At 38.8% G+C, this 16,132-nt stretch overlaps 2 protein-coding genes across 2 annotated transcripts in view; one reads left to right on the forward strand and one right to left on the reverse strand.

Moving 5' to 3' along the window:
• Positions 1 to 16,132, forward strand: part of whrnb (whirlin b) — a 117,819-nt gene that overhangs the window by 76,782 nt on the left and 24,905 nt on the right. The window contains exons 7-9 of the mRNA XM_049470316.1: positions 9,848 to 10,054; positions 11,562 to 11,771; positions 13,960 to 14,034. Of these exons, the coding sequence (XP_049326273.1) occupies positions 9,848 to 10,054; positions 11,562 to 11,771; positions 13,960 to 14,034 (492 nt within the window). The remainder of the gene's footprint in view (positions 1 to 9,847; positions 10,055 to 11,561; positions 11,772 to 13,959; positions 14,035 to 16,132) is intronic.
• LOC111191728 (alpha-1-antitrypsin 1-2) overlaps positions 1 to 16,132 on the reverse strand; it is a 313,064-nt gene that overhangs the window by 57,708 nt on the left and 239,224 nt on the right. The window lies entirely within an intron of this gene.

Below are 16,132 nucleotides of genomic sequence, written 5' to 3' on the forward strand. Positions count from 1 at the left end.
TAATTAATATTGTACATTACTTAATACCTCTGTGATGGGGAGCTGAAATTATGTTTAAATAGCTTTTATTTTACTTTATTTTTACATTCGTTTTAAGGGAAAGTTAGCAAGTTAGCTACCTTCTGAGACAAACTACTAGCGATCTAATGGTAAGGGGTTGGGCCAAGGGTAAAATGGGATTTAAACAAAATGTATTTTTGTTGGAGTATTGTAAATAAGGTAATAGTTCAGTTATTCACTATTAATAGTTCAGTTCATTATTAATTACATATAGGTAATTTTGTTTGAAGGATCTGGTAATATGTACAATTTAATGTGTTTACAAATATATTTAGAATTTTAAAATAGTGCATAAGCAGGCCATTTACAGGAACAGCAATCTGTGGTGCATATGTTTTGCCAAGATAGCAATGAACATCTGATGATTGACTGTTGTCGTGGTTCTAATCAGTCAGTGGCGCACCTGTGTTTTTCATTGCCAAGATAGCAATATGCCAGAAATGTACCTAATCACACCTCATTTTCAGATCACCACACCTTTTGGCTTAGATATATTCACAAGAAACTTTTTTACATGTTTTGCGCAGGGTGTAAGATAGGGCCTATATTGTCTATAGGCAGGAACAGACCTTTTATGCTGTGTTTCGTCCATTTAGACAACTCCTTGGTCCAAACTGGGTTCATACTTACAGGATGAAAAAAATCCGACATGTTTAGGAAACTTTAGTTCACAAATGTACACTGCAGCATTTGCATTACTTTAAATTACTACACTAACTCTTCTAATGAACGGATCAGTCGTACTGAATCTGGCAGTTCTGAGCACACCTTAATATAAGAAAAGAGAAAAAAATAGCGCTCAATAGAAGAGCCTTGACAATCTCCAGTAAACAAGTCCATACTGTCTAATTGATGCCAATGATACACAGAATATGTCCTGCTCACTGTCTCGCTATCTGTCTGTTGGTCTGTTTATCTGTCCTTGCATATATTTTCCCAGAAAGTCCATTAAATAAACAGTTTAATCCTGTTGTGACAGTAGGGATATGAGTGTAAGTCCTCCGCTGACGCTGTGGTGCTGATGCGACTGTGGAGGTGGACTCAGGTCTGACTCAGTGTTAATTTGGCCAAGGTCAAACACATCCGACGCCATCCTCCTCCAACCCCTGTGGGAATAATGCAGCAAGCTGTCTTGGATTTTCTTAGAATACGAAATCAGTGGACTACAATTCAGTAATAATTCATAGTGGACGGGTGTGTGCAGTGCTGTGCAGAAGCCTTAGTACAATAAAATCAGTTTATCTGTTAAAAATTCTATTTAAATTTAATGTCTTAATGTCTATTAAATGTCTAACAATAGGAAACAAACAAAAGAAACACTTAGTAGAAGAGCTAGAAAACTAGATTCGCAACAGAGGGGTATTTATACAAACATAGACCAGGTGTGTACAATCAGAAGCTTGGAGAGCGTGAACTCAATAGAGTCACATGATCAGCAGAGTCCAGAAGGTCTGGTGTGAGTGCATGCTGGGAGTTGGAGTCTTTAACGCTTAGTTGAAGAGCTAGAAAACTAGATTCAATTCAGTCTCAGTGAGGAGAATTTGCAACAGAGGGGTATTTATACAAACACAGACCAGGTGTAGACAATCAGAAGCTTGGAGAGCGTGAACTCAATAGAGTCACATGATCAGCAGAGTCCAGAAGGTCTGGTGTGAGTGCATGCTGGGAGTTGGAGTCTTTAACGCTTAGTTGAAGAGCTAGAAAACTAGATTCAATTCAGTCTCAGTGAGGAGAATTTGCAACAGAGGGGTATTTATACAAACACAGACCAGGTGTAGACAATCAGAAGCTTGGAGAGTGTGAACTCTCCGTAGCGTCACATGGTCAGCAGAGTCTGGAAGGTCTGGTGTGAGAGCATGCTGGGAGTTGGAGTTTTTAATGTATGAATCAGAGTTCAGAACATGCAGACTGACAACGTGAGGACTGATAACTGAGATAAACTGTTTTACATTTACTTCATTTAAAAGTTAAGAAAGTTTTATGAATCTCCTGTTAAGTTGCTGTTTTGGAGATGCATGCAGTACATGTTTGTCGTTGGACAGTGAGTCTTGATGGAGCTCCATACAATACTTTGAGTATGAGTTGAGGATGAGATCATCCAACATCCTGGCCTCACTAATCTGTGGCTTGTTGTTAAATGCAATCAAATCCTTACAGCAATGCTTCAGAATTTAAAAAAAAGTTTTTTTTTTCTGGACAGTAAAAGAGCAATTTACTCCAACAAAATCAGGAAATAAAAAAACAATGAATGATTGAGGATTCCACTACTTTTAATGCATATTGTGTATACATATACACATATTTGTATACATACAGCTTAAAAGAGGTTAACAAAATACTATACGAACTATAAAATATTGATATTGGGCTTTTAACCATGACCAAACCTCTCTTTAACACTGTTATGTTAATTTGTCGGGAACAACAATGGTGTTCCCAGGTCAGTTTGACCCGGTGCATGTTTAATTATGATAAAAAATGTCTAAAATCAATTTGACCCGTAACATAACAGGAGTGTTAAGGCCACCTACCAGGTGGAGTCCAGTTCAGTACCATGTGTCTGTTCTTATACAGCCTTTCAAGAAATCTTAACCCTGCCTAATTACCCCCCCCCCCCTCCCTAATCAATACTTCATTAACTTATACTTCAATAAGTAATCATGTGTGCTGATGGAGGAGTTTATCAGATCCATGCATTGATGGGCTTCACCTGTATAAAGTTTTGAAAAGCACAAATTGTTCTTGATTCTCAGCAATAATGATAATTAATACCCTGAGGACACTTATTAAGCTCATCTTCTCAGCCCATCAATGCATGGATGGATCTGTAAAACTCCACAATCAGCACCAACATGTCATCGCTGTCCAGTGAAAAGCAAGAATCTCCAAAATAGCAACTTTACAGCAGAGAAAAACTTTCTTGACTTTTAGTGGAAGTCAATGTAAAAAGAGTTTATTTCAGGTAATTTTGTTGGATTTCTATTGGTCCATTTATCAAAAACTTTTGATACGGTGTAAGCGACAGTTTGTTTGTTCAAATTACTGTATGTGTTAAACTTAAAAAAAACTGAAAAAATGGAGATACTTTTTTTTTCATTGGACAGCGACGATATTTCCAAAAAGAGTTGATATGGGGTAGTTTACAGTTGGTAATGAGGTAAAATAAAAACTAAAAACTAAAACTAACTCTTAACTTTTAAAATGGGTTTTCAAAAAGGTAATTGTCAACTTGTGATCTATATTATTTTAAATTAAACACTTGTGGAAAAAATATATCCATCTGTTTTCTGTTAATCAACTGAAAGAGTCAGGAAAGTGTCAGAAATCAAATGTTTTATTAGCTGTTTGGATGCTCTCTTTTTGTGAAATCACAAAAAAAGGATATATGTGTAGAACCGACCTGACTCCACCCCTCATCTGTCAACTGCCACCAGAGCCTCACCCACTAGATCAGTTGAAGAAATGTCATTTCAGTCATTTTGGTTGAGAACCTCAGACAGTACACAGCAGGATTAGCCTGCAGACTTCGTCTGAGGGAGGAATCTGTACATACGGTCCATGTCAAGTCAGCAGATGTGGGAGATAATAATAAGAGTTTTGTGCTTCTGTCGCAGTTAAGCATGAACTAACTTGTTCATGTTTTGCCATTCACTCAGCATATACAGTAAATGGTGTGGCCAGCAACAGATTATTTGCATAAAAGTGACAGAGCATGTAAACGGCTTGTTCTGAAACAGGAAGATTAGAGCTGGTGAGATCTCTTTATACTTAATGTTAGCCATGTATAAAATAGTGTTGAATTCTCTGGGCTCTGAGGCTGGAATATGCCATCACACAGCGGAAACATGTATTGTGGTCAGACGAATTAGGATTCTAGATACTGTATATGCGTGTGCTGTATGTCTGATAGCATTGGTAGAGGTCATTACTAAGCATAGTTACTGATTAAGGCTGGCACAGTGCCCCATGTAGGGACTGACCCAGTGATCATGGCTATTGATCAGTGATGCGCCAGTTGGAGAGTAACGGCAGGGCAGCTGAGGGCATCTGATAAGGTTTTCTGGGTTAAAGGGAAAGCCAAACATACCAAGCTTCTTAACCAAAATGACTCCCTAATCTAGTGGGTGGGGCTCTGGTGGGTGTTGAAAGGTGGCAGATTGTTGACTGCTAGTTTCCTTCTCTGTTTACTTTCGGGTAGTGTACCCCTTGGTGAAAGGTTGGCGATTACTAGACATTCCTTTTCAATTTATTTTTTGGTAGTGTACCTCTTGGTGAAAGATTGTTGACTGCTAGACCTCTCTTTCCAATGTACTTTTGGGTAGTGTACCTCTTGGTGATAGACAGTTGACTGCTAGATTTTCCTTCTCAGTGTATTTTTGGGTAGTGTTTGGGTAGTGTACCAATGTATTTTTGGGTAGTGTACCTCTTAGTGAAAGATCATTGACTGCTAGATTTTTCTTCTCGGTGTATTTTTTGATAGTGTACCTCGTGGTGAAAGATTGTTGACTGCTAGACTTTCCTTCTCAGTATATTTTTGGGTAGTGTACCTCTTGGTGAAAGATTGTTGACTGCTAGACTTTCCTTCTCAATGTATTTTTGGGTAGTGTACCTCTTGGTGAAAGATCATTGACTGCTAGACCTTCCTTCTCAATGTATTTTTGGGAAGTGTACCTCTTGGTAAAAGATAATTGACTGCTAGGCTTTCCTTCTCAACATATTTTTAGGGAGTGTACCTCTTGGTGAAAGATCGTTGACTGCTAGACTTGCCTCTGCGATGCACTGGAAGATATTTAGCCTAGTTTACAGGCTTTGAGAGGGGGTTTAAAAAATTGACTGAGAAAAGTAAGGTGTATGTTTCTATAAAATTGGCCAACATAGGTTTTTCGTCAGCCAGCCACTGTCACATTTGCTTGTTTGCTCTGTAAGTTAGAGCACCTAAAATACTTATTCACTGTAATAAGCTCATTTTCTTTCTTTTTCCTGCTTTTTTGCTTAATCATGGATATGCAAAAAAAGACTTTGCAGCACTGGGTAGCCTGTGTGTGGTACTGTGACTGCAGGAGGAAAATGTGGGTCTTTGGAAAAGTTAAAGTGCTGTATTTGCTTTTTTTTGGTGGTTGTCACTTGTGTGGCCTCAGAGCGAATCCCATACTGTAAACTGGCATGGAGCCTGTCAAGGACAGGAGCAGAGCGCAAATGCTTATGAAGTATTGATTTTCCAATCCAGCATGTCAAATGCCGTCCTGCTCTGGCAAATCCCCATGTTCTTTTCCCATCTCTCTCTTTTGCTCTCTCAATCGCTCTCAGGGATTTAACCTTGAGCACTGTGTAAATTTCATAGATTTTCCCCCTTGAGCTTTTGAAACCATGCAGTATTGTTCATAACACAATGTAAGATGAGTGGAGAGATGCTAGATGCTGTTTATTTCAGGTAAACACTGACCTGAAGGCGTGTGGTTTTGGTTTATATACTGCATTGTCATATGAAGGGTACAATGTGTTAGAAAAAAATGTTATGGGGCAATTTCCTAGACAGGGATTAGACCTGGTCTGGGACTGCACAGCATTTTAAATGGAGATTTCTATTGAAAGGAAAATATCTAAGTCTATGAATAGGCATAATCTTTCTTTGGAAAACTACTCCCTCATGTTTAACCAATGGCTTTTGAGCTTTGCACATCTTGGATGGATTTCCGTAGTCAGCTTTTATGAGGTAGAGTCACCTGGGATTCAGGCTTTCAGTTAACAGCTGTGCTGAACTTGTCAAGAGTAATTGTTTTGCCCTTTTCTCTTTTGTGTTGTGAAAATGTAGAGTTGGTATACGGTGAATTCACAACTAAGTAAGGGAAAAAATATGTGAACCTTTCTATTGTGTTCATTTGTCATGAACAGCAATGGTGCTCTGGGGTAATTTTTAACTGGTGCATGTTTAACCTTCCAAAAGTTGTCTGAAACAAACAAAAAAATCCTTACAAGCAGTGTAAATATATTTTTTACTAACTCCAAAATTAATTATTCTATCAATTTTTAGTGCAGTGGTGTTCCTTACCTCAAACAGGCAATGGTCCAATTAAGATAATTCACTTGTTTTTTAATGTTTCACTACTTTATTACTATTGAAAGACCAACAAATAAAACACTAGTTTTACATAACACTGAAACTTAACATTGTAATTTTGTTCTAGTTTTTGTTTTTTGCAGGTTTTTGCAAATATGTGAGATGAACCATTTTCCTTATTATATGTTTATTACACTAATTAAGGCAAGCAGAAGAAGTTCTATACTGAAAAAAGTACTTTTAACTCTTTTTCCTAGATCTTCAAACTTTAAAATAACAGAAGGGTTAAGAAATGAAGGTCAGTCAATCCAAATAAAAGTCAAGAACTTTGAAAGTATCCTCAAGTCCAAAGTTGCAAAGACCATCAAAAACATTAGGATGAAACTGGCTCTCATCAGGACCACTCCAGGAAAGGAAGAGCGAGAGTTTCCTCTGTTGTACAGGATAAGTTCATCAAAATTACCAGCCTCAAAAACTGCAAGCTAACAGCACCCAAAATATAGTATATATAGTATTTTGGTTTGTTTAACACTTTTTAAATAAGTTACTACATGATTCCTTACGTGTTCCTTTATAGTCTGGAGAACTTCAGTATTAATTTAAAATGCAGGACAAATGGTTGATAAGGGCTTGGTGGCATCATGCATATTTATTAAAATTGTTATCATAAATTCTTGATCATTTAATCAGATCAAAACTGTAGCCGTGCACTGCTAGCAGTGTTCTCCACCTGTATGGAAGGTTATTGCAGATGTAGCGCAATGCTGAATTGTCCTATATTCTATAACTATAGAGGGTGATTATTTTAGTTGTTCTGAAATGCTATAAAAGAAGAATGAACGTCATCAGCTTGAGTGAACGTTAGCAGTCTCTCCCATTAACTTTTCTAGCTTTGTGCTACAAGATAAAAGCTCCAGCGGATCTGTAGCCATGGCACGTCTGCTGTTTGACAGAAGTAGAATGTTTTGTTGACCTTTATGTTGGCTAGTGAGCTGTCAGACAGTGTTTAACCCTCATTCCAGCTGACCACTTCCTGTGTTTTGTGCATTGTCAGATCTCTACTGCACAGGGCCTGGTTGCAAATTAGAAAACACTGTGGATATTTGTGGCTCTATTTCTGTAGAATGGAAGGGAATGGGACTTTGGCGGCTAGTTCTTTACCAGCTGCAGTGAAAAGCAAGATTTCTGCAAGTCGGTGTTACACTTGAGCACAGCTGCTGTGTCTATTAGCATTATAGCTAACCTGTTTTTAACCTTTCAAGCCCAGATATTGGAATATTAGCATTGCAACCAACCTGCTTCAACCCTGCAGATCCTGATTTGCTGTCCCTGGTAGCATCTCGGCTCTAACGCTGTGGAACCACTTGTTAACATCATGGATATTCCATTCAGACTTCCAAAGTTTGGTTGGTATCCTACACCAAACCTTTCAAGCCACTGATATTAGCATTGTGACTCTATGTCTGTGTCTGTTAGCATCACCACACCAACCCAACCTTGGCTAGCTCTTAGCATCATAGCTAGCTAACCTGTTTCAAACCTTCCAAGCCTGTCTGCTGTGCCTGGTAGCATCTGGTAGCACTTTGTAGAGGCTGGCTCTTAGCATCACCACTATCTCCCTCTAATCCTTTCAAGCCTCAATACTAGCATTGTGACTATGCATAGTAACTAATTCAGTCCAACCTTTTCTAGCATGACTTCTGTGTTTGTTAGTATGACCACACCAACCCAGCATAGGAAAGTTGTTAGCATGATAGCTAACTCGCGTTATACCTTTCAAATCTTTCAGGGACCGCCTGGCTGCTGTCCAGCTAACCTGCTTCAAACCTTCCAAACCTGGCTGCTGTGTCTGTTAGCATCTTAGCTTTATCCCTGCTGAAACAGCTGTTAGCATTGTGTGTAACCAGTGCTTAGCCTGGCTGTTAGCATTGTAGTCAGCCTAACGACTGACTACTGCTGTAACACTCTGCAAACCTTTGAAGTCTGGCTGCTGTATTGGTTACCATTGTGACTTGGCAATTGCAAAGGCTGATTGTTGGAATCGCAGCTAACATGTTTCAACCCTTTCAAACCCCACTTTTAGCAATGCGACTAACCTGCTTCAACTGTCTGACTTACTGTCCCTGGTAGCATCTTGTCTATAACTCTGCCAAACCAGCTGTTAGCATTGTGGTTAAACATTCTGAGCTTGGTTGCTGTGTCTGTTAGCATTGAATATTTCAAATATTTGGATAGTTACTTTCAAAAGGACATTTTTACCTCAGGGTTTCATTACTCCACTACATCTTTACATAGAAATTAGTTGTTTTAGTTTCTATATCAATGTTTAATGTGTTTGATTTTGGTACCTCTAAAGCTCAGAAAGCCACCAGTGTTTTGAGGCAAAGTTTTTTCTTCCTTATTCCTAAAAATAGGTTAAATCTTTTGCTCTCTCTCCCTCTTTCTTTCTTCCTGTCCTCCTGCCTGAGGCTGAGATCGTAATACAGTTCTGATTAAGGAGAATGTCAGAGAGGGGAGAGTAAGAGTGGCATGTTTTTGGGTTAGAGAGATAGAGAGATAGAGAGAGAGAGAGACGCGAGAGTGGTAGAGTGGTAAGAGTGTTCAGGGCAGAGAGAGTGAGAGAAAAAGAGTGAGAGCAGACTCTGAGTGATTCACAGAGCAGTCTGTGTTTTTCGCTAAGCCCTTCCATACCCCGGGGCCTGTAGTACATTTAATATTAAGCATGGCTGAGCGGAGGGGTCTCAGAACCTCAGCCCTGCACCTGCTGCTGGCCATGCTGTATCTGTTTCCTGTGCCACGCTAAAAGAAGTCCACGCCGTGCTTTTGCCACTCACTGGCACCTACCACTACCACTGTGTGTGCTAATTTTAGCCACCGGAGCATTGGAGTTATTCCCCTTAGTGATGCTGACCTGCTTCACTTCTCTTCACTTTATCTGATTGACAGATAAAATTTTGATCTGTATATAGAATGCTTGTTTTTGAGTTTTATAATTTACTGTAGCTGGTCTACAAGCATGATGAACCTGGCCAAGTCAAGTGAATTCAAGTCAAAAGGCTTTTATTGTCATTACATCTGAGAACAGGTTAGGCCTGTCACAATAACTAGAATTTCATAACCCAGAATTTATTGCGATAATCGATATTATTGTCATTTTATTCCGCTGAAATAATGATTTATTTTTCATTTTATTTCTGATTTTCTTTCCACTCCAATTTACACAGCCAATTACTCAACTCACTCATTAGGACTCCCCCTATCATTAACGATGCCCCGACACTAGAAGGGTGAAGACTAGTACACGTCTCCTCCGATACATGTGAAGTCAGCCACCGCTTCTTTTCGAGCTGCTGCTGATGCAGCATTGCCGAGTAGCATCACAGCGCACTCTGAGGAAAGCGCAGCGACTCGGTTCCGATACATCAGCTCACAGGCGCAGCCTTGTGCTGATCCACATCACCCTTTGGAGTGATGTGTGGAAAGCGTGCCATCTACCCACCCAGAGCGAGAGAGAGCAAGGCCAATTGTACTCTCTCAGGGCTCTAGCAGCTGATGGCAAGCTGCATGACCAGGATTCGAAGCAGCAATCTCCTGTGGCAATCATAGTGAAATAGGAAATAATGATTCAATGATTGCACATTTTCGAAAGGAATAAAACTGCTATAGTAGACTAATTAAGTTTTTTTGAAGACTTTCTTGATGATGCTTCTCTCTCTCTATCTTCTATAGACGGTGTGTTGTAAAGGTGTGGCCGGCCCACCTTTGGCACCAGCGCTGGTGGGAGCACGGAACTCTCTGGAGGAACAGGCTTATCTGCTGCTAACAGAGACCGAGAGACAGACCCTCAGCTACTACATACAGGAGTACCAGCACGGCCATATCGGAGTGGAGCCTCTAGCCATGGCTTTGTTCGAGCTTTTTAACACACATGCAAAGGTCAGTCCTGATGTGGAGATACTGTACAGGTGTGGGTGAGGGATTGATGAGTTTCCTCCTAGACTGAAACTGTCTGCACAAGATCTCGCGAGATTAAAACGGGACTCTTTTTTGTCGTCAGGTATTAAATGTAATTTGCAGGTAACCAAAACAAATGTTTGAACATTATGAGCAGCAAACAGCACACATACACATACCTGCTTCTCTGTGTCTCCTGACACACAAAGCAAAGAGTTGAGTTTCTGTCATAGGTTGCCAGGTCAGTATAGAACCCTCAAGGGGTTTGCCAGTTGAATACAAAACCCTCACTGGGGAAACTCTAACTATAGTTTTAGGGTCTAAACAGACCCATGTGAGATCATACAGGAGAGAAGCTGTTGGGTTTATGGTAAAACCGGCTACAGTACTAACAGCATACTGTTCAATTTTTTTACTGCATATAATAAATCATGCATAATTTATAATCAGAGTAAAAATCGATTGACATCCATTAAAAGATGATTACTTACAAAATATATATTTTTAAATATTATAATAATACAAATAATAATATACTGCTATGAACAAATGCTGTTTACACACGCTGAGCACAGTATGTGCTGTGTTCACTGCTCACATCAGCGCTGCACGTCCCATTGAAAACACTGTTCTTTGAAGCACAGCAGCAAATTTTCAGCATTCTATGTTAAAGCAGCTTCACACTGCACAGATATACACACTGGAACACAGAATCTCCTCGCTATATGTATATATGTATGTATATATTTATGTGTATTTACAGCTCTGGAAAAAAATTGTGAGACCACCGTAGTTTCTGAATCAGTTTCTCTGATTTTACTATTTATAGGTTTATGTTTGAGTAAAATGAACATTGTTGTTTTATTCTATAAACTACACACAACATTTCTCCCAAATTCCAAATAAAAATATTGTCATTTAGAGCATTTATTTGCAAAAAATGAGAAATGGCTGAAATAACAAAAAAGAAAAAAAAGATGCAGAGCTTTTAGACCTTGAATAATGCAAAGAAAACAAGTTCATATTCATAAGTTTTAGTATTTGGTGGAATAATCCTGGTTTTTAATCACAGTTTTCATGAATCTTGGCAGCATGTTCTCCTCCACCAGTCTTACACACTGCTTTTGGATAAGTTTATGCTTTCACTCCTGGTGCAAAAATTCAAGCAGTTCAGTTTGGTTTGATGGCTTGTGATCATCCATCTTTCTCTTGTTTATGTTACAGAGGTTTTCAATTTGGTAAAATCAAAGAAAATCATAATTTTTAAGAAAGAGAGAAAGAGGGGGGGCAGAATAATAGAAAAGAAGAAAATGGAGGTGTAAGTGCGAGTTAGTTATGAGATTTATTCCATATTTAAGGTGAAGGTAACAGTATTTCAACAGTAGTAACATCATGTAGCCAAGAAAAGGTGAATTATTGTAAAATTAATTGTGCATTAAAACACATTTTGGTTGATAGCACTAATGCTAATGCTAATCCATGGGTCTAGCTCACCCTGCTGGCGGAGGTGCGCATGCTCATCGCCGTGCAGGATCTGGAGCGCTTTGACGGGCAGGTGCTGCACCGTGAGATGGAGGCATGGAGGGCGAGGCATGGGGGGCTTGGCCTTCTGCACCCCGACTCCATCTGCATCTCTCACCCCGAGAGCCACGGCCTGACTGCCTGCCAGCTGACTGCTCCAGCCACAGGCTATGCTAAGGCAAGTGTGTGTGTGTGTGTGTGTGTGTGTGTGTGTGAGTGTGTTTGTTCAGTCAACTGTGTCTTTATAGGTCTGCCAAGGCTTTGGCTGATTCTCTCTCAGTTTGGTTTTATTTTGGGCAGCGTGTGTGTGTTTGTGTGTGTGTGTGTGTGTGGATTCCACTAGGTATTTTTGCCCTTTTATCTGATTGGTTGAGGTGTTAACCTCACAGGCCCTGTTTACACCTTACATTATATTGTGACCTGCATTTGTTAGATTTGTATGCTGCTGTGTACGCATCTCAAAACCACTGCTCGCGTCTGGAATGGGTTTAGATCTTGAATTTGGCCTTCCCCTTGAATTTAACCCATCCATGCAGTAAACACACATGCACACTAGTGAGTACACTCCGAAGATATGCAATGAATGCAGAGCTCAAATACACACACAGATGCAATAAAAGTACTTTATTTAATAAAGCAGTGGGCAAAAGAATAGACAAAACGAACAGGGTCAACACCGTTAACAACAGCAGCAAGAGGGAGTAAACATACCAAATGTGAGAAACAGTCCAAGGGTCAAAATTAGGGTCAAAAGATATAAAAACAAGGTCAGAATGAGAGAAAGTTAACACAGGTAGTGAAATAACACTTCATAGAGCGGAAAATGAAAAATACTCAGCGAGTATGAGGTGAAACAAGTGTGTCCAATATTCAGGTGATGAGCTTACTGGTAGTGCCATGTGTAGTGTCATGTGATTGCATGAGGGAGTGATGTCAGTGTGTGGTGCATTATCTATATTGTAATCCGAAGGCTGGAAATCGCTGGTAGAGCTGAATGTGGGCAACATATCAAACCCAAGTATCCAAAACCCCAAATCAGAAAAAGTTGGGATTAAATTTAAAAATGCAACATTTAACATTTTCTTAACATTTTAATTCATTACAGACATTGATTTTATGATTGTGTCTCCACTGTGTAATGCTGATTGTTTTAGGTGTTCTAGCTGTTTAACTGCCTAAATTGATTCTTGCCTTTATTGGATGTTGTAAAATCTGACCTCATATTAAGCAGTAATTGGGCTTTATTTTTAGCTCCCCTGTTTTTTCTTTGTTCTACAGGGAATTAATTAGTAGCTTTTAACAGTGTTTGGTATTTTTAACATGAACAGGGATATAATAATTAAGGAAAGTCATTAATTGATTTGGTACAATATGGTTTTTAATGTGTTTGTACAGACATCCATTCTTGTTCTTATTCAGACTTATATTGGCAACCAAAATAAAGAAATACAGTATAGTGTGTTAAACATTTTGCCCATATCATCCATTGCATGATTTAGAAAACTAAATCAGTGCTTTACAGTTAACACACAAAGTTTGTCTATTCCCTGTAGAGAAGTATTGCCAGTAGAACAGGACAAATCTCAGGATAGTTGTGGGCTAAAGGGATATAAAGCCCTGAGTATTGAGGTGTGAAGCAGTGGAACTGTGTTCTCTGGAATAATGGTACTTTATTAAATAAAGTAGTGGGCGAAAGAGTAGTAAAAACGAGCAGGGTCAACACCGGTAAACAACAGCAGCAAGAGGGAGTAAACATAGTAGATGCGAGAAACAGTGCAAGGGTTATACACAGGCAAGGCGATATCAGAGGGCAGGCAAAAAGCAGGGTCAAAAGGTATAAAAACAAGGTCAGAATGAAAGAGTTAACACTTTGTAAAGCGGAAAACCAACAACACTAAAATGAGTGACTAAAATGCAGATGTACATACTGTATATGAAGTGAAACAAGTGTGTCCAATATTCAGGTGATGAGCTCCCTGGTAGTGCCATGTGTAGTATCATGTGTGGTGCATTGTGGGTATTTTAACTGCCTAAATTGTTGCTTTTATTGTCTTTATTGGACATTGTAAAATCTTATTTTTAGCCCCCCTGTTTTTTTTCTTTGTTCTACAGGGAATTAATTAGTAGTTTTAACAGTGTTTGGTATTTTTAACATGGACGAGGCTATAATGATACAGGAAAGTCATAAATTGATTTGGTACAATATTGTAGTTTTTGGTATTTTGGATAAATGAAAGTAAGAATTGCCTAAGAATTGTTAATAAATAAAGATTGACACAGATTTTCTGTAGAACTGTCTTCTCTGGAATAATGGTGCTCCATCCAGTACATTTGTAGCTGAAGTTTATGGTTTGTGCTGATTGTAGAACGAGTGCCGGATGGATGGAAGCATGGGAACAGGACCTGCCGGCGCTCTGAATGCCCTGCCGGATATAGCTTTGGTGAGTAACAGAGCAAGCCGATTCATTCTGTATTCACTTTTCTTGGCACATAACGATCTCTGATTCATTATCTGCAGCCAAGATGATCAATTGCCTCTCCTGGAAACGAAAGCCACAGAGTGTTTTTTTATAAATGTATACCACAATAATTGTTTTTATTGTATTAACAGTAATAAACTGCTGGTCTAAACCGATTCAAACAGTAGAAATGTAGCATTGATGCAGACAAGGAAAATAAGGGAGCTGGGAGAAAGTGTTGGTCAGTAGTTTAAAACACAGTTTTAAAATAACAAAGCATGAAGTTCATTGGGGGAATGTGGGAATGTAATGATGCTACATTTGAAAGAGCTTTTGGGCAACTCTAGCTTTCCTACAAGATGAAGTAAAAGTTTAGACACACCTTAAATTGAGTGTTTTTTCATTAATCTTTAATTAATACTGTTTTAAAAAGTTTAATAAGCCAAAAAGCGTCGCACTGTTAAGATACGAATGTGCCAAAGTCAGAGCTCACCTGGTTCTTAAAGGGAATGTGAGGCAAGTGACACTGATTGGTTACACCAAAAACACACTTATGAATAATTAACAGAATTAGTACATGCTTTTTGTGTGTTTTCAAGCCATGCAAGACATATATTTTGCGCCCTCACGATACCAAACACACACACACACAATTGTGGTGCGTTGTGTTTTTTTTTTTTTTTGTCAGTAAGTATATTATTCTAATATAATTAATACTGAAACTGGAAAATGATACGCCTTCTACAACATTACAAATACTGTATGATAGATAGATAGATAGATAGATAGATAGATAGATAGATAGATAGATAGATAGATAGATAGATAGATAGATAGATAGATAGATAGATAGATAGATAGATAGATAGATAGATAGATAGATAGATAGATAGATAGATACTTCATTTATCCCGAAGGAAATTTCAGCATCCAGCAGCAACAACACAATACAATAAGAAACATATTCAAACATAAGTGAAAACACAGAAGAACAGAAAAAAAATATAAGGCTATAAAAAACGTACCATACAAGGTAAGATATATCTGTAAACAGAGCAATGCAGTAGATGTTGCTAATGGTCATTAAATAATTAAATAATTAACAGAGCAAAGTGCAATGTGCAATGACATTGATTATGTGTACTGTATTAACATTTATTCATAATACTAATCATACTAATAGTATCATTAGTATCTAAACAAATCCAAAGCCTTTAACACACTCATTTAACTAAGCTTTAAATATTAAACCTTAATTATTGTACTGTTGTAATGATGTACTTCTGATGATAATTCCCATATTAGCCCCCTGCTGTTAGCGTAGCTGTTATGTACATGGATATTATGAGGACCGTAGAGCTGCAATTACATGACTTAATTTCGTAATGTGATGACATTTTGAAATGAAATGTCACCCTCTAAAAGCAGGGAAATGCCAGGATGCTTTTTCCTTTAGGCTATCGTGGCCTTCTGCAATCATACGGTCCCTTTTAAGCCCCAGTCAGGAGTCTGTGCAGCCGGCAGGCTGGCTGGAGCGCTGAAACATGCTTTCTAGGAAACTCATGCTTTCTAGGAAAAATAGCACATTTGCATGAAATGCGGAATAGTAGGATCCCGTGGGGTCCATGTGGTGCAATTAGGCCTTAAGGGACTGTGGGGGGCCTCAGGTAATGGTCTCAGGTAGGTGATGTATTTCATACCTATACAGTATATATCAAATAATTAATACAAAAATAAAATGAGAACTATTGATACTGTATGGGGTCAGATGTTATCGTCCACAATCAGCCCTGGTCTAGCATAATTACGTCTATGTTGGCATGCTGGTGGTGAATTAGAAGTGTATTGTGGCTACTATGATTGGTTCGAATCCTGGTCATGTAGCTTGCCATCAGCTGCCGGAGCTCTAAGAGAGCAAAATTGGACTTGCTTTTTCTCTGGGTGGGTACAGTAGATGGCGCTCATTCCCCTAATCACTCCTAGGGTGATGTTGATCAGCACAAGGCATCTGTGAGCTGATGTATAGGAAACGAGTCACTGTGCTTTACGAACTTTGAGTGTGCTGTGATAATACTCTGTA

The sequence above is a fragment of the Astyanax mexicanus genome, chromosome 22 (genome assembly GCF_023375975.1).
Source record: "Astyanax mexicanus isolate ESR-SI-001 chromosome 22, AstMex3_surface, whole genome shotgun sequence".
NCBI lineage: Eukaryota > Metazoa > Chordata > Actinopteri > Characiformes > Acestrorhamphidae > Astyanax > Astyanax mexicanus.